Source organism: Pezoporus flaviventris, unplaced genomic scaffold, assembly GCF_033815535.1.
Source record: "Pezoporus flaviventris isolate CSIRO_AGI_PZ_B2104156 unplaced genomic scaffold, CSIRO_AGI_Pfla_v1 ptg000020l, whole genome shotgun sequence".
NCBI classification, from domain to species: Eukaryota; Metazoa; Chordata; class Aves; order Psittaciformes; family Psittacidae; genus Pezoporus; species Pezoporus flaviventris.
Genome location: NW_026892568.1, coordinates 5,238,582 through 5,261,329, shown reverse-complemented (window position 1 = coordinate 5,261,329; position 22,748 = coordinate 5,238,582). Strand labels below are relative to the sequence as shown.

Here is a 22,748-nt window from a genome sequence, read left to right as displayed (position 1 = left end):
AGTATCTCTAGCCTGGGTGTCTGCAGATGGACTGGAATGGGCTGGGGGGCGGGCACAGGCACAGAAACGGGTCACGCATTTCAGCTGATGATGATGCAGCCCATGTGTTTATCTTGCTTGCATCCCAGCTCCTCACTAACAGCTCTTCTCTCTGAGGTTTCCTCTGGCCCTCAGTCAGCAGAGGGAATTCCCTCTCTCTGCCTGAGCTCCAGCTGCAGCTGGGATCACAGTGAGCAGAAGGACGGGCTGTCTTCACCACCTCTCCCAGGGCTCACGGAGTTCTGTGGTCATCACTTGATTACTGCACCTCGGTGCCATCCTGCTGCCTGCTTGCTTGGGTGGTCAGGGAAGCACTGAGCTAACGGTGGCTGCTGTTAATCCTGCAGAGCTGCCCATTCTGCATTCCTCACTGCAGCTGCTGACATTCCCTGCCATGGATGAATCCTTCAGTCACTTGCCTTGTGTATATTTAATAGGCTAGAGTGGGGTTTGAATTCAGGGTGCTTGAGGGGCTCAGGAGAGTGGTCCCCAGTGAGAGGGATGCAGGAGGATGCAAAGAGCCTGTATCACCTGCACTGGGTGGGCTGCTGATATTGGCAGTGAATAGTTTAGCTCCACGGGGAATATTCTGGCTCTGCAGAGATGAGTGCAGGGTTTTCCTAGCCAAGGGGGGTTAATCCAGCCGTGATGGGGGCAGAGAGCCTGTTGAGGCTTCCCAGAGTGTGTTGGGGATTGTAAGAGAAGTGGAGAAGCTGCCAAGACAATTAACACAGGCTTGTTCTCACCAGCACGTCCCCGGGATGGAGCAGGGCTGTAATCAGCCTGTCGCTTCTCTGGCTTATTAATACATTGATTTTTTGGGGGGGGTTGGCTCTGGATGGTATGGTGCCTGCCAGCCAAACCTCTGTGGGGAGAAGGAGGGTTTGATGTGGCATCTCTGGGCATGGTAATCTCTCATTTTGGAAGGTGTTTGAGCTTCCTCCTCGGGGACCAATGGAGGAGGAGGAGGAGGAGGAGGAGAGACATCCCCTCCATATGTGCACTGCCCTAGGAAGGGATTTAAATCACAGGCTGGCAAAAAAGAGGAAATGTGCCTGTGTTGCTCAGGCTTTGAAGCCTGCAGGAGCTTCTTGGCGATGCTCCCCTTCCCTGTTAGGGGTAGCCTGGCTCAGAGGGGATCTCCTTCCCTGGCTACAGAGGCAGGCACTGCCTGCCAGTGCTGGAGGGGGTTTGCTGCTCCATGGCCTTTATCCTGGCCAACTTCTGTGGCTGGGGTGACGGCAAGGACCTGGCCCATACCCTGGTCCCCCATCTGCACTGAAGGGTAAGAGATGCTCTCCAAGGAAATATATGAATATTAAAATATAGATATGTATGTTTAGGATGTTTATAGATATGTATATTTAGGGTACATTTTACCTTCATCCACCTTCCCATGTGTCTGGGCTTTCATCTCTGCCCTGTTCCTTCTTGCTTTATGTGAACCTGCCTGCCCAGTGCAGCATTGCTGGCACAGCAGCACCGATGCCACATGTGTGGTCATGCAGAGCCATCACCTCCTCAATTCCTTCATTTCACCAACTGTTACATAAATCCGCTTTTATACTGAACTTGTGGACGTCACGGAAGCTGTGTCCATACCCATAACATCACTGTTTCCATGGGAACCAGCGTACTTCCAAGGGGGAAAAAGTAGGAGACTAAAAAAAGGACAAAGGAGGAACAAAATAAGACAAATACTTGACATATCCCAACTATGTGTCGGTGTAGGATGTTACAAAGATTTCACTGCAACTTGTTTAGGAAACCTTGCATAACAGTTTTTGTCTCAAGTAATGCAGCAAACAGAATCAGGAATGGTAGAAACTTCATAGTATCCCAAATATCCCGAGTCTCTTAGTGAGGGAGAGCCTCTGGCAACTCTGTATGAGGTGCCTTTGTGCATGGGTATGAGGGGAAGATGCCTCTGCCTGTGTTGCAGCATTTACCTGGGTTTCTGTGGGTTTTCCTGCATCCTGAACCACGGCTGGGGCTGTGCACCATGGTGGGGTGGCGCTGATGGGTGTTGTGGATGTGTCGCACTGAGCAGCCCCTCTTCTGCTCCACTGAACTTTAAGGGCAGGAGCTATTAAGGGACAGTTTACAGTGGGTAAGTGTAAAAGTATATATATACAGGGATTTAGTGTCTATCCACTCTGCACTTGATAAGGCATGGTGGGAGAAAAGGTCTTAAATACAGTATCGAGCACCAGTAGCGGCTTTGGCATATTTGTTATGTTTTAACTGGGAACCCTGGGTCCCTCCTGCTGAGGAGGAGTCCATTGGGAAGGCTTTACTACTCACAGCATCTTCTTTAATGCCACGTGTGAGATGCAGGGAGGGAGCACATCCCAGAGGCTCCATCATGGGAGGTGATGGCTGGTGTGGAGGCTGAGCTGCAAGCTGGGTCTAGGAGGAGGACAGGGACAGGCACGTGTGTGGCAGGGCACGCTCCTGCCTCCATTGCCCTGCTTTGGTGGGCAAGCGGGAGGAGAGCCCATCCCTGAGCCACCCAAACGTCAGCAGAAGGTGCCAAATCAGGGGGAGATGGAGGTTGGGGGAAGCTGGAGCTTCTGTTGGGCTCGGTCTGGGTGAGTGAGGCTTCACCTGCTTCTCAATTCTTCCTTGGTGATGTTGGGCAATAAGGGTCATGTTCCTGGTGTTTGGCATCAGTTGGTGAAATAGCTGGTGAGCTCCAGCACCGTGGGCTTCAACCTGGGCCCATCCCTCTCAGCAGGGGCCATGCACTGTCCTGCCCTTTGTGCGAGTCCATTTCTTGGCTGGTTTCTTGCTCTCTGTTCTGCGATGCTGAGGAGGGCTTGATGAGGAACAAAGGACGGGGATGAGAAGCCAGAATAAATCCAGCCTAAAGTGCTCTTGCTTGACATTCTATTTCATTTTACTTTTTTAAAGCACCCATCACTGCAGATGCTGGTCCCATGGTTGGGCTGGCCAAGCCCTCCCAGCTCAGCAGTTAATTGTAAGTGATATATAGGGCTTGTCTTAAAACCCCCAGCTCCTGAAGTTTGGAGATTATGCAAGACACTCAGCTTGAAGGATTTTATCTTCATTTTTTTCTCTCTTTAAGCAATAAGGTTTTAAACCCTTTTGGTTGCTGGAAAAAAATCTTAAAATACAAACTTAAAAGGTGATAGGGAAACAGTTCTGAAACAGTAAGGCAAATAAGAACCTTGTCAGGGTTTTTTTTTCTATGACAAAATGTCTTTTTTCATCAGGCTTCATCCCCTCTAAATGCAGCATCATTCTTCCCTTCATCACCTGGGCGGCTCAGCAGGGTGGTTCTGTGTTGCTGTGCAAATCCTACATCCCCCTTTAAGAGGTGGCTGCGTTCCGAAGCAGGGAAGAACATCTCCTGCCTGCAACTGACAGTGCAATTTTTAAGTCTTTGAGAGAAAAATGATAACGTGATTAAGATGATTACTCCCTAAAATCCCCTTTTGCCTCTACTTTTGGGCTTTACAGTCACCGTTGCTCATTATGGGGCCTTTGGGGACCATCGTGTAGCCGTGGTCCTGCAGGGATGGAGCAGAGCAGAGGGAAGCAGCTGCATCCCCTGGAACATCTGCAAGGGGAAATAAATTAGAGATTACATTTCCAGAAACACTGGCATGAATAATCACCCTGTTTTGGTTTCCCAGGTTTAATTGTGAAGCTGCATGAACTAAAATCATCTCCTGGGTCTGTCTGCGCTGTGAGGGAAGCGTTTTGAAGACCTGCAGAGCAGTGACGAGGCAGGGATGCTCCCTGTCTGGCTTTTCCCAGCTCAGTGCCTGTGGCTGGGGATGTGCTGGGCTCAGTGGGTCATCCTAACTCCCAGCAGTGTGTCCTCAGGCTCCCAGATAAGGTGATCCAGGATGGACCAGGCATTGGCCATGGAAATGCTCTCTATTGAATCTATAACCCCCTTTGCTGCAGCCCCACTGGAGGAGAGCCTCTTGGCTTTGCTTTCCAGGAATGCCCTGGCGATTGGGCTCTCCTGGCATGAATCCCTATGGATGGCAGGGCAGGAGGTGCACACTCCATCACATGCATGCAATGAGCATGCCTGTGGCTGCTGTGGCTGCAGTGGGTTATCCACCCCATCAGGAAAAAGCAGGATTGCTGCTGGTGCGGTACTGTGATGCTGCAAACCTGCCGCATCTTCCCTGCTTCATCCCACTCTTGTATTCCCTGGAGGGAGGGGAGTTACCAAGCTTGGAAAAGCACCTGGAAGGGCAAATTCATGGAATAGAGATTGTGTCAGGATCACACCAGAGACAGATCCCGGTGAGTGCTCAGCTACAAGCTGGGGAAGTGGATTCATCGGGTAAAGATGCTCTGAGAGCACCTCTAGCATGCAACATCCAAGGGGATGCAAATGTTTCCTGCAGATGCTAAAAGCAAAAGATGGGAGCCAGTTTATGGAATATGGGAGAATAAACCAAAATCCAGTTGAATGTCCAGGATTGTGGTGAGAATCCTGGGACCTTTCAACTGGGTCTGACACGAAGAACCTTTTCATGCTGGCCTGATGCAGCCAGAGGCTGTGAAGGGGTTACTGTTTCCATCCATGAGGCAGATTAATTCTGAGGACTTTCAACTTTCCTTGCAAACGGCCTGAATTAATGTTTTAGGATTTCAGTCCCTGCCTCCTCACACCCCCCCACCCCCCCAAAGGCCAGACCCTGGAAGTCCCATTATGCTCCTGTCAAAGGGGCTATTTCTGGAATTGATGATATGAATGAAGCCTAAAACTCCGCTCTCATTAACGTCTGCAGCTTATCCCAGTGTCACTCCTAAGCTGGTGGGACTTGGTGACGCTGCAGGGGAAGGCTGTCATTTCAACCCAATTTTCACATCACATTTGCACAAAAAAAACCTAGATCTTGCCAGTGCTTTCGGCACATTTGTCAAATACCAGCCGCTGTCCCAGCAAGGCAAGGCTTCACTCGGCACAAGGGAAAAGACTGTGGGTGGGGGTGAGAGACCTGGTTATGGTCTGTGGGTCTGACTGACCTCTCCATGGCCAGAAAACAGGCAGCAGAGCCGAGGGGTTACCTGGATGGATTCAGAGTTTGATGCATTTCTGTGGCTGGGTTTTACTGCAGGGCTGCCCAAGCACTGGTCCCCGCCTTGCCCACAGAGCCCAGCTCTCCATCACGCTGGCTGTGATTCTGGGGGGTCCCACCCCGGCTCCAGCAATGGCAGGGCAGCAACACATACTATTGGAGCTGCTGCTTTGCTGGAGCACTGGCACTGCTTTGGGAGAGCTGGAGGAGGGGGTCATGGAAGGAGCTGGAGAGGAAAGAGAAGGATGCAGGGAAGGAGGAGAGGGGGAATGGCAGAAGCCACCTGGAACTAGTGGAGCACCAAGGTAGGAAATACATATTAATCCTCTGCAGGAGAGTGTTTGTCCCTGTAAAGCATCAACAAACTCTGCCCTCCGCACCCATTGGTGTAAGTGCCTGGTTCCCCTAGTGAAGGGACCATGATTTTTGGGGATGGGTGATGCTGCAGCGTAGTGGTGCTTGCTCTCGCCATCCCCAATCCAAAGAGCAGTGTGTGCTCAGGCTCAGCACAGACAGCCTGTGCTGCTGATGGACCGAGCACCAGGCTCATCGTCCTCCAGGTTGGCTCTGCCCTCGAGCAACAGCTTTGCATTTAATTCACTTGCTGGTGAATTTGATCTAAACTTCTGCAACCAAATCATAGCAAGCGTAATGCAATATCTTCCTCTTTCAATTATATTAAGCTGGGTAGCGCTGGCTAATTGAATCTGGGGCTCTCGCCTCTTAATTAGGAAAGGTCAGGCTCTGCCAAGTGCATGCAGGTAGCACGGGGATGGCTTGTGGTGGGAAGGGGGCTGAGGGCTCTTGCTCTGTGCAAAGGATGCTGTTGGTAACAAGTGAGAGACTTCTGGGTATTTGCTGGGGTTTTTTTGGTGCTTTAGCTTGTGAATTTTAAGCGTTATTGGATTTTTCTGCGTAGCAGAAACAGATTTGTTTTAGCTGAAAAGGATCCATGAGCCCTTTGTGTGTCTTGACCAACCTGATGGTAAGAATGTGGACTTTAAAGAATGAGTGAGCAGGTGACCCTGGAAAGGAGGGACTCTGACCCCCAAGGTAGGGAGTGTGTAGGGTGATTACTTGCTGTGTGCTGCTGTACTTGCTGTGTGCACGTGAACCCCTTTATTACTTTAAGTATCAGCCCTATGGATCCTGCCTGCTCAGCCTGAGCAAATATTTATCTCATGCAGCGTGGATTGTGGGCTCAGCTCAGCTCGGTGTGCCCTTCACCATGAGCTTTGCCTCCGCCTCCTCACCTTAGCTGCTGGCTGAGGACCAGCCGCTGTCTCTAGTGCTTCCCAAAGCCCCTTTTGCCCCTTCACTGCCCACACAGCAGCAGCCGGCAGCATTCAATAAAGCACCTTCTGCTTTTGCTAATTGAAGAGTTTCCCTTTGTCAGGCTCTCAGCTCAAAGGAGGGTCGGTACAAAGCCATAGCCATCAGCACTTTGTGTGGCTCTGAAAATCCCATTAGCAGAAGAAAGAGCTTGAAGTTTCATTCAGCTGGAAAGAAAAAGAGGCAAAAAAAAAATATCCTTCCCCCTCCCCAGCCTTCTGATGTATCAGCTGTGCATTAACATACCGCCCTCGGCACTGCTGGGGTCCCTGTCCCGGGAATGTTTAATCAGGGTGATGTGTTATATTGGACTGAAATGTATTTGCTCGAGGGAGCGATATGCCGATAAGTGGGTCTGTGGTTAAAGCTGGGCAAAATAAACCTGCCAGCAGCAAATAAACCCCCCTCCTGCTCTCTGGGTCCCTCTCCTTCCCCACAGGCTGTTTTCCTGCCTGCAGGAGGTTTGTTACTGCGAGGGGAGCTGTAGTGTGAGAGAGCAGGGATCAGCCCTGGGGCCGGTGGCATAGGCAGAGCTGCAGGGATGCAATGGGATGAGGAGGGCATTTGCCATTGCCTCGCTGGGGACTGGATTGGGAGTGCTGGGGCTCTGGGCAGTGGGTGTTTACACAGATAAGGACTGATGCTACATGTGGGCACCGCAGGAGCCCTTTGGCGGGTGCACATCTGGTGCTGATCCCCACATCTGCCTCCTGGCTGCCCATCACCCCGCAGGTTGTGGCATCTCTCCTGGATACTTTTAAGAGAGAGCTTTTTAAGGCTTTGCTTGCAATTAGTCACTGGTGCCAGCATGCTAATGGCATTGAGAGGCTCAGCCCTTTGCACTGCACATGGGGCTGTGGTGAGCTCGGATCTACTCATCTGCCCTGGGTGGGTGTTGGGGCTGCTCTAGGTCTTGGAGAGGGAGCAGGGGAGATTCAAGTGACTCTAAGCAGATGCACATCATGGTTGTGAGCTCACCTCTGCTTGCTTGGAATCCCAGCCAGCACCAACCAGCTGCCCACTGTGGTGAAAGCATCACCCAGGTCTTGTGCCCAGCTGAGATGGAGCCCCTGGAGGACACCCAGCCCTAGTTCAGGGTCTACTCCACCACCACTAAAGACTTTGCATGTAGCTTTGCCTGCCTGGGGAAGCACCCATCTGTCTCTGCAGGTTTTGACCCAACCAAGCAAGCTACTCCTGAGCCTCCTCCCTTCCGTGCTGAGCATCTCACACAACCCTTGCAGACACGTGTTCATTCTGTCACCGTCTGGGATCTTACAGGGTTTTTTTCACCTATTCTTTATGTTCTGAAGGGCTTTGCAGTTCCTCACTGGCAGAGCTGTGGATGAGGCTGGCTTTGCAGAGGGATGTTTCCAGCCCCCTATGCTGGGGAATGCCTGTGGATGCTGCCCCCTCCTCCAGCTGCCCTCCAGGCCTGTCCCCACAGGACTATATTTGGGCTAAATATTCCACCCTGGAATGTCTATCCCAATACCCTGTAAACGTTCCTTCCGATTAAAACACCCAGATTGCTGACAATGAAACCGTGACTCAGCCCCATCTGACTTCCCAGGAATTCACCCAGGATGGGTGGCAGGAGCTGCCAGCTCCAACCCCGTGCACCCAGCGGGGTGGCACCTGCTGATTCATCCTCACCTTCTTCTTCCCCAGCCTGGTAACGCTACAGCACGGGCTCCCAAACACCACCCGCTACCGCGTTGCAGCGAAAGCTCTTGTCTGGCAAGAGCCACGCTTATTTTCCTGGAGCCTGGAAGCTGCTGCCTGCACCCAGGCAGGAGCGTGGCCCCGACTGCCTGTGGGTTGTGGCAGTCGATGGGGTGTTTTGTGTGCTAGGCTGGAAGACAACCCCAGCACCACATTGCCCCAGCTCCTGGGTTTGACATCTCTGTGCCATAGGCAAGAAATGCTCCCTAGAAGGATGCAGAAATTGGGTACCAGGTTTGAACCATCCCCATAAGGATTTGCTGCAGCAGCGCAATTTATTCTGCCCCAAAAGTAACAGCATCCAAAGCGTGTCCCAGCAGCTCGGCTGTTTAAAATTGCTCCGAGAGGCAGCAGCCAGGGTAAGGATGGGCTCTGCTGGCCCTCAGAGTCTTAAAGGCTTTTTGGTAGTTAGTTAATGGTTTTGACAGTCTTAATTCAGACTGGGAATGAAAAGTTCAAGCAGTGACTTCAGGGAAATGCTCCTGGGATAAGATTTAACATGGTTAATAGAAAATTGTGATGTTGTTAGAGTGCTTTTCTGTAAATGCCAGGAGAGGAAATTAAGTGTCTGGTGTGGGGTTTTTTTCTTTCTTTTTCCTAAAAGTTGACATAGTTCTTTTAATTTAATGTTTTAATCCATCCCATCAGTGCTCAGAACTCTTGCCATGCAACTTTCATGCTGTAGTGGCTTTCACATTAGCTGTAGCCACCGATGTGAGCAAGGGGAGAACACGCCATCAGTTTGCTGTGCAGGTGTCTAAACAGCAGGCAGGTTTCCATGCGAACCCAAAGTCTGACCTCGAGGAGCTGGTGCGTGCCTTGAATAAAGACCACAATAACCTTTGTGATGCAGTGCTGGCTCTTAGCAGATGCTCGTCCAGGTCTGTTGCTTCCTTGATGGGCTCTGTGCAGGTGGTTCGAGAGGGTGAGCATGCTGGTGATCCTGCTCAACTGCGTGACACTGGGCATGTTCCACCCCTGCGAGGACATCGCCTGCGACTCGCCGCGCTGCAGGATCCTCCAGGTACAAAACATGGTGTGGTGGAGGTGGCCTCAGGATGTTTAGGTCCTGCCTGCACTGGGGTCACACCGGCACTTATAAAATGCTGGTTTTGGTGCTCAGATTGAAGGAAGAAGTTCTTTACTGTGAGGGTGCTGAGGTGCTGGAACAGGCTGCCCAAAGAAGTGGTAAATGCTCCATCCCTGGCAGTGTTCAAGGCCAGGTTGGACAGAGCCTTGGGTGCCCTGGTTTAGTGTGAGGTGTCCCTGCCCATGGCAGGGGGTTGGAACTGGATGATCTTAAGGTCCTTTCCAACCCAAACCATTCTGTGATTCTATATGAATGCATGTATGTCATAAGACAAAGCCCTTGTGCCAGCCCTGATGTAACCAAGCTTTGTTTAGAGTGCTTGGGGAGGGTTAACCATCCACAGTGAGCCCAAAATATACCTGTCCCTTTATCCAAGCACTATGTGTGCTGTTGGCCAGTCTTGGGTTGGGGGATGACATTTGGCTGCTCTCAGTGCTGCCTCTGCTCAGGGATTTTGGCTCTTGGTGGTGCAAGAGGAGACCTTATTGAACTCAGGTCTCTTCTCCCCTGCCCTAGTGTTGTGCATGCAGTGACGCAGGAGCATCTGTCCTCCCTTCCTTTCTTTTGCAGAGCTTCGACGATTTCATCTTTGCCTTCTTTGCCGTGGAAATGATCGTCAAGATGATTGCACTGGGGATTTTTGGGAAGAAATGCTACCTGGGAGATACATGGAACCGCCTGGACTTCTTCATTGTCATTGCGGGGTAAGCCCGGTGCAATGGGTCTGGGTCTCCCTCTTCCTGCGCCTCTTGTTGTTTATGGAATACGTGGCACGCAGTGGATTTGAGGGAAGGTTTGCAGCCCTGAGGACTGGAGCTTTCTGGGCACTGGTTGCTGTTGGTATTGTCCATCTTGGTAATCATCCAGATCACCGCGATCCTCTCCATAGCTTGTGGGAGAGCTGATGCTCAGCTCATGGAGAGAGCAGGGCAGGGTGGCAAAAGCTGTTTGTGGTGGACTGTGGCCAGCCCATGCCTTGGGGCTCCTCACAGGACCCTGGGCTTGGCTCTTCTCCCTCCAGCCCCAGTGGTGGTTGTGGTTTCCATCAGGCGAGGTGGTGGAGGAGCAGGCGGCTGGGAGCACGGAGCGGCGTGCCAGGAGGATAGTTCACTGCAATGTGCATGATTGCCCTCATTATTGTACTTCTTTTCTTGAGGGAAAACTACCAAGTTTTGCCTTTTTGAGTGTTTTCCTTTCAGAGGAACCTGGTTTGAATTAAAGGATCTTTGAGCACCCGAGAGTCTCCTGGCGGAGGCTGGAAATCCACATGAAAAGTCCCTGGCCCCTAGCCAGAGAGCCGAGTTTCTTTGACACATGAATCTCTCGCCAGCCCTCGCTTCCCTCCCCGCCTTTCCTTTGGGAAAACAGTGGGGTTTTCGTCTTCTGATAGAGTTCAGAGATGGAATTTACTGGATTTTCCTGGAAAGGAGCAGGGGGCCCTCCTGGTTGGGCTGTTTACCTGGCATGGGTTTGGTGTGCCCCAGGAAGGGGCAACACTTTGGGCTTTGCTTATGGGCCAATGTTGGCCCCATAGGGTCATGGCAGGCATCTGGGAGAACCAAAGCAGTGGCCCAGTAAAACCAGTAAGGAGGTGGAAGGTCTCCCAGTGCATCCTTGGCCTGGGATAACTCATTGCCATGGAGTGCTACAGAGACCAAAAAATGTAGTGAAGCTCAAGCCACAGACTGGAGGTAAAGATGGAGGGCAGAAAGGCCAAGAGCTGTAGCTGTCCCTGGAATCCATCTGCAGAAAGCTGCTTTCCAGCCCTTAGGAAAAGGCTCGGAGTTTCCTCCTGAAGTGTCTGAGCAACATTAGGGGCTGTAGTGGTGGAGCATTGGAGAGAGCGGGATCCAGTGTCCAATTGGTAGGCTTGCAAACATCATCAGCACGGCCAAGGGCTGGAGCGTGCTAAAGCCACCTGGTGTATTCCTTAGTTCTTTATTATTTCTCACACTACAATTAGGTGTGATGAGGAACCAGACCCAAGCAAGCCCAGGCATCCACATGGGGAGGCCCAGGGGGGCATAGTGCTGGCTGCTGCTGTGTTCCCCTCCCAGCCCGGTCCTGGCCATGCCTGTTGAGCTTGCAAAGACTTTGGAGCTGGAGTTTATCCTTGATGTGCTTCTATAGAGACACCCCCCCCCCCCCTTGATGGTACCTCGGTCTAGAGGGACATCAGCAGAAAGAACCCCAATTCCTATTTCAAAATACAGCTTCATTTTGCTTAAGCGATCATTAAATCATCTGCTGCACATGGATGGGTATTTGGATGTGTGAGAGCCACCTCTTTCCTGTGCAGAGCATGGATAGGGTACCCTCTATTCTTCTCACATCCCTGGGAGCACACAGAGGCATTTATTTGTTGCAGGGGTTTTGCAGTCTTGTAGCTTGACCCCTCCTGTGACTCCTGCCATGTTGGCTTTGCCTCTCACTAAATGATGGCTCTTTCCTTCATGTGCATGAACTGCTCCCATCTGGGCTCCGTCAAAACCAATTCAGCCGGCAAAGGATCGAACTGGATTTAAATACAAAGCGGAGCCTCTCCTCCCCCTGCGCTCACTTTCTCTGCTCCCTTTCATGCCCTTGTGTTCTCCTTCAGCCCTCGCCCATCCATCCTGGAGTGCTGCAGCCTACTCTGCGTCCTGGAGGCTCCCTCAGCCATCCCCAGCAGTGCCGAGGGCCAGGCAAAGCCAAGGGGGCTGAAGGAATGGGTCAGTGCTGTAGCAGAGGGGAAAAAAAGGGACCCAAGCCCTTTACTAGACTGAAGATGTAGGTAAAAAACACTTTAAGAATAAGAGAAAAAAACACTTCAGGGGCCAATCCCAACCAGACAGAGGGAAATTCCTCCAGTAGCTTGAGTGCAGCTCTGCAGCTCCCACACAGAGCAAATTACCCACAAGGAGAGCATGTGTCAGGTCAATCCTCAAATCCCTGCTGTATTTGCTGGATACCTGATGAAGTGCATCGTGTTTTTATGTAGGTCTTGTGTAAGGGCTTCAGCCAGGTTCCCCAGTGAAATGACAAGGGAAGAGACCTCAAAAATGATGCTTCCATGAGGACCTGGAGACCACAATGAAGTAGCTTTCCTTCTGCCTTCCCATTTTTTCCCTCCCCTTTTTGTGCAAGTCATGGGAAGAGGGAAGCAGATCCTGGGTTTCTGCTCTCCTGCTTTCCCTGATGCTTCCCTTCCCTTGGGATGCAGAAAGTGATGGTAAGGGAAGAGGAGAAGAGGCAAACCCTGTGTGTGTGATACTGGGTGGTGAAGGAATGTCACAGCGGGAGACATGTGGGATGTGCTGCATGCCCGTATGCTCCCATGGGCACATCATCCATAGAAACCCTTCCCAACCACTACCAGTCGAAGGAGAGGCTTCCAAAAAACCTTCTAGCATTCCATCCTCCCCATTCTTTGTGAAGTTTCTGGACCTGTCAGAGGTTAGCCTTGCAGAGAAAGCTTTTTGTGCATGTTTGCCCCAAATCTGCCACTTGCAGAGGGCAGGGAGAGCTGCTCAGATGCTGTGCTTGCTCCTGCTGCGCTGCCGACCACTTTCGTGTCATGCCATTAAGTACTTCTCAGCCCTGTTAAACTGTCCAGACCAATCTCATGAGCTCATGGAGAGTAAATGACTTCTTTGTGACAATGTAATGCAATTAGCGATAATTGTAGAGTGTGTAATGTCTGCAACACATCTCTGTAATTACAGTAAAACTTGCTGGAGATGAGAATAACGCTGTATTATCAAAACTCAGCTTAGTGAAACACGGCTTTGGCTGTAGGTTGTGGAGTTGCATGGGGAAAAGGAAAGGGAAAAAAAGTGATGAATGGCATAATTACGCTGTGTTATGTTAAAGGAGAGGATTAGGGGAGTTCGCTTTTCAGAGCACACTTGAAGGTGAGCAGGCGGTGCGAGCCAGCTCTTGCCCTCTAAGGAAGATTCAACACGATTTTGACCTTTCCCAGCATAAGATGGAGATGTATCAAAGATAAACGCTTGTTTACATCCAGAAATATGCAGAGGTGATTGCAGTTTAGTGCTGACTGAGGCTTGGGCTTGTGAACTGGAGCTACGGGATGGAAATGTGCCCTGGCTTATCATTTCAGGACCCAGCACCCTCTGGAGGGCAGGGTGCAGGGGCCTCTTCTTCAGTCTATGGGAAGAGGGGAGCCACAAATTGAGACCTACCTGCTCCTCAGTTGGAGCCATTTCCGTCCCCAGCCACTTTGCTGCAGGACCCGCTTGTTTTGACTTTGGTCAGATAAGGACTCCCCTGAATCTCTGCATCTCCAGGGATTAAATTGTTCTTTAAACCATCCTCATCAAAAACCACCCCAAAACAACAAAAACCCCAATGGTTAATTGTTTTCCCACGAGAGAAGCTTTAAATCAGGGGATAATTTGGTGCTGTAAGAGCTGACAGGGTTCCTCTCTGCCTTCTGTGGGGTCAAGCAGGGCTCTGGATCCATGCCTGTCTTTCTGCTTTCTCCAAGCAGGGCTGTGCATCATCCCGTGTTTGGGTTGTGCAGGTCTGTTGTTACTCTGGGATCAGTCAGTTGTTTGGCCAAGTCTGCGGAGCCCTGTTTGTGCTTCGCTCATTGTAATGGTAACGGGCCTCTTAAAAGACTTCGTAGGAAAGTTAAACACTTGTGGTGTATTTTGCTTACAATTTGAGCCAAGCTGGGGCTGGAGGTGGTTGGCAGCTGCTTCCTGCAGAAACAGACACCGCTGCTTTTTCTCTTTGTTTCCTGAGCACTTCTAATGTTTGTTATCATTTTTTCCTCCCTTTGTTGAAGGCTATATTAAAGAGTCAGCTCCACTGAACCCATCATAAACAACCCTTAAGGATGTCTTGCTCCCTCCTGGTTTTGAGTGCTGAATTTCAGGGATCAAATATGCTGCAGGAAGCCTTGCTGTGTTCATAGAGGGAAAGGGATGGTGCAGTCCATCTCTGCTGCGTCTAAACCCGCATGGCTCCTGAAGAGCTCTTTAGCTCAGGAGCTGGGATGAGGGTGATGCCGTCAGACTGGTCTCATGTGGCTGCAGCAGCCCCAGAGCAAGGTGCCTGCTGGGTGCTTTGGGTGAAGCTTCCAGCACGTGGCCTTCTCCTGTCAATGTCAGTTCACTTCGCAGGCAGGCAGGGCTCTTCTGAACACCTCTTCATCTGTACCAGGCTGATCAAGGGGCTGCTTCAGCTCCCTGGTTCAGATGTGGAAGAAAAGGCTGGCATGGGACTGCCTATGGGAAGTCCCTGCTGCAATCTCCTGCTGTGACTGCAAAGGCTGTTCTTTCCCCAGGTATTAGTCACTTTGTCCTTTAAGAGAAAGGCAGAGCTGAATGTTGCTTTCTCATCCCCTCTGCCTGTATTGATCCCTCTCGCACTGAAGAGCAGCACCTTGGAGATGTGCCCTCTGTGCTGGGGGGTAATTGCCCGTGTAAGTGGCTGATTTGCACACGCAATTACCCAATGTGCAATCACAGCCACGGCCCCTTTGAGCTGCAGTGAAAGCTGCACCAAACCCTCTCCCAGGAGCCTGCTGGGCTTTCTGGGATGGATGTGAGTGTTCTGAAAGCTGGGAGCCTCCTCACGGGTCCCCACTGCATTCTCAATTGGGTGCTCTTTGCTCCAAGCAGCAGCAGCAGAACCACATCAAGCTGAATGCTCATAATCGCAAACCTTTGGGCTTCAAAATCTGGGGCTGACTTTTGCAATTTGATGCTTTAAGTGGCTTTTGGGAGGATGAAGAGCAGCCGAGACCCAGGGACCAGCAAAGCCCCGCAGCTGGAGATGCTTCCTGCTCCATGCAGGAGCCTTCGAAGCACAGCATCCTGAGCAAGCCACATCCCTGACTCACAGAAACCTGCTGGGTAAAAGAAAACCCTCAGCAGCCTCCCCTGTAGCTGGGCTGGCTCAAACCCACCTGTGAAAAGCCTCATCTTTTGCAAGTTTTAGGACTTTCTGGAGAGAAAACACTCAAGTTTCTCTCAGTTCTTCAGCTGAACTTGCTGCTGCTTCAAAAGCCTCATTAGTCAAGTGTCCTGGCTGGGACAAACGGTGCTGCTGGATCCAGCAGGCTGCGGGGTTCATGCTCCCTCCATTTCCTTTCATTCTGTTCAGCTTGATCAAAATGAGTGGTTTTAAAGTTAATCAACACCCACGAATGCGGGGAGACTTAAAAAGCAGCTCCTGAGCAAAAGCAGAGCACAGCAAAGCCTGTGAGGGCCAGGAGGAAATCTCATTCCAGCTTTCTGAAGATGCAGTGCTGCCTAAATAATGTTCCCTTGTCTTTTCCAGCATCAGTGGCTTAACATTACCCACTGATAACTGCACTTTACAGATAAAGGTGTCTCCATGCCCAGTTTTGGTAACCTTTCGACACTGAATAAATCTGAGCCTATCTCTTGCTGGCAATGAGTGGCAGCTCTTTGCCTCTGCAGAAAGAGGGGCAGGCAGCTCTCAGGGATGCTCCCCTGCCTGCAGGCATCTCTCTGGGTTCCTTGTGTGACCTTGATCGCATCTCCTGGCTGTAAAGCATCCCCAGCACCCAGCTGTGAATGGGGAGAGTTCAAGCTGTCCTTGCTAAGTGCCCTCAGCACAAACTCCATGACTCTGATGGGTCTTTGCACCATTTCTGCTTCCTGAGCAGGAGTGATCCTGGGGATGGGAGCAGAGCTCAGGCCACAGAGGCGCTGGGTAGATGTAGGAAAGGCTTTTCTGGGTGAGAAAGCCCCTCCTGTGGTGCTTCTGAGCATCACTTATGTAGGTATGGCTTAGGAGATTGTTCCCAATGCTGAGGGTTTTATATGAAAGAAACCTCACTGTGCTCCGAGTCTCTCTGTCTCCAGGCAGAACAGGAGTGCATTTCAGCTGCCCCGTCCATCCTGAGCCATCCCTTGTCTCTGTCTGCTGAGACCCAGGAGCTTTCCTTCTCGGAGGAGTGTTTCCAAAGGTTTGCATTAGCGCTCTCTCTGCATCCCACCGCCAGCCCGCTGTACGTCTGCCTTTGCAGATGCTCTGCTTTTATTCTTAGAAAGCCCTAAATATTTCCGCTTTCCTCCTGAATAACTCCAGCAATCGGGGGCTGCTGATCGCTCTGATGAGTCTCAGCATTTCCTATCAATCCATCCTATTTAATGCTGAGTATTTTCCTGAGCTTTTAACTTGTCTGGGCACCCGGGTGCGTGGCAGAGGTGCTGACAGGCGTCGTGCTTTGCCGTTTGAACAGAAATGACATTTGAGTTGAAGATCCATCAGGGGCTTTTTACATTGCAGAGTTCCAGCGTGTAGATGTTATATACGCTGGTAAATGCACGTCGCCTTGCCACTCGGTGACATCCTGACACACACTCTCCGTGGGTATCTTCTCTTGCCAGGGACATGGGTTGATTTCTCCCATGCATCCCTTTGCCTTTGGAAGCGACCTTCAAGGTGGGAAGTGGTGGGATTCTCATTGGGTTTGCTTTAGTGACTGATTTTAGCCCCCTTTTTGCTTCCCCCAATAATGTCTTCTCTCAAGGCCCTTGACCTGTTAGCTATCAGCAATGTGTGGATCCTGTAGTCTAGGTCTGGGGTTGAGTTTGTGGTGATGTAACACCAGTAGCAGTGACCAGCAGCAGAGGTAGGAGAGCACATCCTGGTTCTTGGTGTTCAAGTTACTGGGTTGTTCGATTGGGTTTTGAATTTTGATTTATAATTGTTCAATATGTTAAACCAAAATGCATTTTACAGCAGTGCCCTTTGCAGTTTACAAAGCACATGTATCTCCGGGAGTGAGTCTAGAGCTGTCATTAATCAGAAGATGATTTGTCTTGGTGCAGATAACCATCTGCTGCTCTGAATTTTGCTGGTAGATTCTGTTTTTAGTAATGGATGAAAGAAAAGCTGTATGTTTGACATGGGCTTTTTACCCGAAAGCTGCAAACTGTGCCAAAATCTTTTCCGACAACGAGTGAAACTTCAGAACCACTAAATCCCAGGAGAATTACTGTCCATCTCGTACCTTAGCCGGAGCTTACACCATATGGTAAGTCCTACGCATTGAGGAAGGGGCTGGCTTCGTCACTGGAACCAGGTAGGCTTTTGTGGACACGTTGCCTTCCTCTGTGGTCAGAGGATAAGAACAAACATCTAGCACCCAACATTCATCTTCTGGGACTTTCCCTCTGCTGTGGGTGTCAGGTAAATACCAAGGAGTATGTTGAGGTTATTTTGATCTTGGATACGGTTTGAGCATTGTCATCCTCATTAGAGCCTATCAAGAGAAATCAGATGAAGTGTCACCTCATCAAGCGTGCAGTCATGTATTTGGGGGTTAGAAAGAGCGAGCCTTTTCCACCTGGGTGCTCCTCACCTGCTGATGCCCAGGAGGGAGGAGAGTGGGTTTGGCTGATCACAGCAAGAGCAGAAAGAAACCTCCATCGTGCTGGGCCATGGCAAAGCTAACACATTCCCTGATGAATCCTCAGGACTTCCAGCAGGGAGGGAAGGGGCAGCACTGATGCCTTAGTGCAAGGCACCAGCAAAGCCTCCTCCAGAAGCCTGATGCCTGATCAGGTAAGATTGATTCAGGCTAGGGCAAGTGTCGAGAAAATTTGTGACTGGGAAGCAGAGGGCCTGTCTGCAAGATGGGGCTGGAAGAGCTTGTTTTGTTTGGCTTTGCAAAATCAAGGCTGAGAGAAGACGTGATTTGTCCTCGGTAAATACATTGGGTGGGTAAATACCAAGGACAAAACAGCTACAGAATTAGAGAATCAACTAGAAGCTACTTTAAAGACAGCACTGCCACAGGAACAAATGGCTATGGTTTGTCCTGAATAAATTAGGGTTGGAAGTTAGGCTTCTAACCATCAAAGTTGGAGGGAGGGAACCACCCAACCAGCTTTGAGATGGAACTTGAGTATTTTCAGAAGAGATTCCTATCCTGTGGTTGCCTTTGGCTTTGCCATGAGCAGAGTGAGACAGTGCTGGGGCACCCCAGGATTGCAGCAGTCCAAGTGCATCCTCAGACTAAGTCATGTGCAAGGTTGCACCTCAGTGTCCTGAGCTGTGAAATAACCCCATCAGGCACAGTGTAGGAGCACTGGAAGGTTCCTTGATCCATGTTTGCTCCATTTATTATCTACAAGTGTCATCAGTTTTGATTTGTGTGCTTGCCTGTCCACCGGAATCCCACTTGCCAATGGTCCTTGCTGGGTAGAGCTGGCGTGGCTCAGTGTCCTGTGCTGCACACCTCCCATGCCCCATGGGAAGGGTCTGCACCAAGGGATGCTCCTTTCTCCTTTTCAGGGCTGTGGTGGTGTTCAACACAGCAAACCCAGATGCATTAAGGAATATGTGCAATTGTTAAAAGCAGGGCTGCCAGGAAATTGTCCCCCTGGAGTGTGCAGCCACTTCAGAAGCTTTTGCCCTGGACCTGTGCAAAACACAGTAACCAAAGCAGATGACAGAGAGAGAAAATCTGTGTCTGTGAGAGCTGGTGTGTCACATTCTTGCTCAATGACTTTATTTGATACACAAACAACCCTTAATTAATTCCTCTGGCAAACTTTCCTGGTGGGAGAGATGCAGTAACAAGTCCCCCTGTGAGCGGCTGGCGTATAATGTTTGATTTATAGTGTTTGATAATCTAACATTTCTCCATGCTCCTCCGCATTCGTGTCTCCCACAGGATGCTGGAGTATTCCCTGGACCTGCAGAACGTCAGCTTCTCAGCGGTCCGCACCGTCCGTGTCCTGCGGCCACTCAGGGCCATTAACAGGGTCCCCAGTAAGTCAGATCCTTATTTCTCCCTGTTGGTGCAAGTTCTTTGTATCTGCCTAAAGATGGAAGATGCAGTCTTATATTGTAACTCAAAGGTTCACACAAGCATGGTAGTGCCAGGTCCTACCACCACGCTCTGGTTTCCAGTGCCTGTCACTTCTCTGCTTTAAGTAATATTCCTTTTGACACCTGTGGCATCAGAGATGAGCCATTAGTCAGTAAGATATCCAGCACTGCCTTGATACACCTTTCTTTCTCATCTGAAGAGGGTTTCAAGAGGCTGCCAAGGTGAAGGGATGCAGGTGATAGGGATTGACTGAGCCAAGGCAGCAGGGGCAAAGGGTTCTGAGCCATGCAGCTTCCACCCTCCCTGTGTCACCCCATCCTTTATGGGGTATATATACCTGGATTATGTATATATAAATATGTATATGTGGAATAGATAAATACCTGGAGAAATGGGGGTGAAGATGTCTTGTTGTGAGTGGCATTGCCTGCTCCTGCATGGCAGCAGGTGATGGTAACCCAGCCCTGTGTACTGAGAGGCATTGGCCATTCCAAACCCAACCAAACTGCCCAGGGAGCCATTCCTGCTGTGCAGTGCTGGGCAAAGCCTGAAGCACTAAGAGATGCTGGGCAGTCCCTCTCGGATGGTGTATGGATCAGGTGTATTAAGTACACCTGCATCAGAAACATCATTTTCCTAATCCTACAGTCCTGGGTATCAAATCCAGCATTGTTTTAGCCAAATTAAATCCAAGTCCGAACTCCCCTATCCAAACTAGCCCAATGCCTTGACGAACACTGATCAGCTTCAGTTCTGACTGCTGGTGCTGGAGGTGCCTGGGGTCTATTTGTTTTTCTGGCCTTGACTCTTGAACTTAATCTGGCTTTGCTGCTGCTGCTGTTCCAGTCATCACGGTAGCTTCAGAATCCTGTTTGCAATGTTTTTTTTTATCCCCGCTGCTGACCTGATGGATGGCTGAATTTATCCACCACTGTCTAACTGGGGATGTAATTCACTTAATGTATTTTGAAACCCCGGGTAATTTATCTTGGCTTCCCTGCAGCGCAGTTACAACAGGATAGAAATGTAAGGTGGGGGAAAAAAAATAGAGGTTTGTGTGATGATAAATGCAGTAACCACAGAAAGTCATTTCAGTTAATTAGGAGTTGATGCAAGGTGGTTGTTCCCTAGAAGACAAGTAGAAGAAAAACCCTGATAAAGGAGGTGACAGCATCAGGCAGAGAGAAAGAACTCTTGCTGAGGTGTCCAAGTAAAGGGTGCAACAGTAAAGGTTTCTTTAAATGAAAATCAATATAAGCGAGTGAGAGAATGCAGAAGATGGGGAAAGGAGGAGAGCGAGAGATGAGCAGAATATTACAGAGACGTCAGATGAAATCAAGTTTTTTGTGTGTAAATGTCAAGTCGAAGTCACCCTCAATTTGTCTTTGTTACAGAACTGGCTGTTCCTGAGCTTGCGAGAATTAACTGCCAGAGAGAGTCTTGTATTTTAAGGAAGAGTGGGGATTTAGGGCAGATGAGCAGAATTAGGGAGGAAAGGGAATTTTAATATATACCGAGTGGGGAAACAAATAAGACTGAGCAAGGGAGAATGTCAGAGTTTGGTCTCGGGGAAGAAAGGAGACTTGTAATTGCTAGAGAGCTTTAGGAGGAGAGGACTTGAGATAGGGAGTGAAGGGAGAGGAGCAGCGAAGGTTGTTTGTGTGCCCAGGAGCAGGGTAGGGAGGCAGGGAGGTTTCCCAGGGCCTTTGTGGGAAAACCAGATGGGACCGGGGAGCTGCAGGTGTTTGAACCCCTGTGTGGTTGACAAGGATGGTGGTTGGGAAGGCAGTGCAAGGAAAAGTATGGATGGAAAGGAAAAGGTCAGGAGGACAGAGCTGGAATAAGAAAACTCAGCGTGGGCTTTTCGCTTCAGGTATGCGCATCCTGGTGACGCTTCTTTTGGACACACTGCCCATGCTGGGGAACGTCCTCCTCCTCTGCTTCTTCGTCTTCTTCATCTTTGGCATTGTGGGAGTCCAGCTGTGGGCAGGTTTGCTCAGGAACCGCTGCTTCCTCCCCGAGAACTTCAGCATGTGAGTCTGTGTGGGCAGCAGAAGTGTCTCTGCAGCTTGGGCGAGTCTGTCCCTTCAGGAGTTAAGGATATCCATTAAAAAGCCTTCGTCTTCTCTAAATGCTCCCTGCTCCTAAATGCCACCACAAGTGCTGCTCAGGCACACATGGCCAGGACACACAGGGAGCTGTGACAGTTTGTCATTCAAGTCCTGCAGGACTGTTCTTAAACCCTCAGCGAGCACTCAGGAACCTCTCTAATTGATAAGAATCAACAAAACCCCCTTGAGAACAAGAGTTCAGGCTTTCTAAGTTCAACATGTCATTAATGTGTGACCTCTTCTGCATTTATTGGGAATCTGAGGGCTGAGTCCCATTCAGCAGCTGGTGGTAGTTATTGGTATGGTGTTTGTAGTCCCACCTAAACCCCAGGGGAAAGCTACTGGAGCTGCCATATTTTGAGATGCTAGATCCTTCTCAGTCTCAGAGCAAGAGATAGTCCCAAAGTGTCCTTTTTCTCAGATCCCTGGATATTAAGGCAAAGAGAACTATAGGGATCAAACGGAGTTTTGCAGCACCCAGTTTCCTGGCCAGCCAGCTTGCCAGGTGTAGGAACATTGGAACAATGGTTGAAATATCCAATGGCCATCAGCCTCTTTGAGACTGGAATTTCCATACCTGTTCTCCTACCTACCTGCTTTATCCCAGCATCTCCCTCCCTCTGAATGATAGGAGAAGGGCAGGTAACTGCAAGAGCTTGATGGCTGCTCGACCAAGCTCCAACACCCCTGTCACCACCTTTCAGCTGACTCCCTGGAGTTGATCCAGCTACATCCATACCTGGATGGAGATGCTCTGTAATGCCAAAACCTCTTTCTTGTGCACAGCAAGATCATGATGCTGATGCTGTGGCTGGGCTGGCTCTCGGGTCTGGAGCTGGCATGATGTGCCTTTTATCCTCTCCCACACACCTCCTAATCAATGCCACCCCTCCTGTAGATCATGCCTCAAAGGGCAGTTGGAAGAGTCATTTCCAGGGCACGTCCCTGTTAAGTAAATGGCAGCAGAGCAGGGGCACTGCCTCACCACTGAGTAAATCCAATAGAGCCACAGGTTTGGGTGCTGTTTAATTGAGCTAGAGTTCCAGGGGTTTAGATAAGCTTTGAGGGGTATTAAAGGCAATTCTGCAGGAATTAACCAGGCTGAACTAGGCTTAAAAATATCTTTGCAAGCTTTAGTGGGAGTCTTGGCAGCTTTAAGGAGATAGCTGTGTGCAGAGCAAGAAGCCAGTTTCTGGCTGGCCATGGGTTGTTTTATTTCCCTGAAGAGTGTTTGCTGTGGTAAGGCCACCCTCAGAGGGAGTTTAGAGCTTATCTTTGCAGTGAACAGGCACTGTGACATGCAGATGAAGGCCCTGTCTCTGGTTTTTAGTAAGCTTGGGAGGTCCTTGTACATAGAGTCTTCCCAAGCAATTCTCAGCCTTTTCAGGAGGACAGGAGATACAGGAGCTTAAATCGACTGATTTCCATCTTACTGCAGCAAAGGCATTTCAGTGAAGCCCTGCTGGGCTGAATCCTGCTCTTAGTCCCCTTAAGTCAAAGTCAGAGCACTTCCAGATGGGTTACTATTAACAGTGTCATCAGAGAGGTTGCTGAGTGGC

General features: G+C 50.2%; 1 protein-coding gene across 15 annotated transcripts in view; it reads left to right on the top strand.

Annotated features, from left to right (window-relative positions):
* Positions 1 to 22,748, top strand: part of CACNA1G (calcium voltage-gated channel subunit alpha1 G) — a 140,897-nt gene that overhangs the window by 35,804 nt on the left and 82,345 nt on the right. For all 15 annotated transcript variants that reach the window (XM_061455462.1, XM_061455460.1, XM_061455458.1 and 12 more), the window contains exons 2-5: positions 9,078 to 9,189; positions 9,826 to 9,959; positions 18,920 to 19,017; positions 20,952 to 21,111. In XM_061455462.1, coding sequence (XP_061311446.1) covers positions 9,078 to 9,189; positions 9,826 to 9,959; positions 18,920 to 19,017; positions 20,952 to 21,111 — 504 coding nt within the window. The remainder of the gene's footprint in view (positions 1 to 9,077; positions 9,190 to 9,825; positions 9,960 to 18,919; positions 19,018 to 20,951; positions 21,112 to 22,748) is intronic.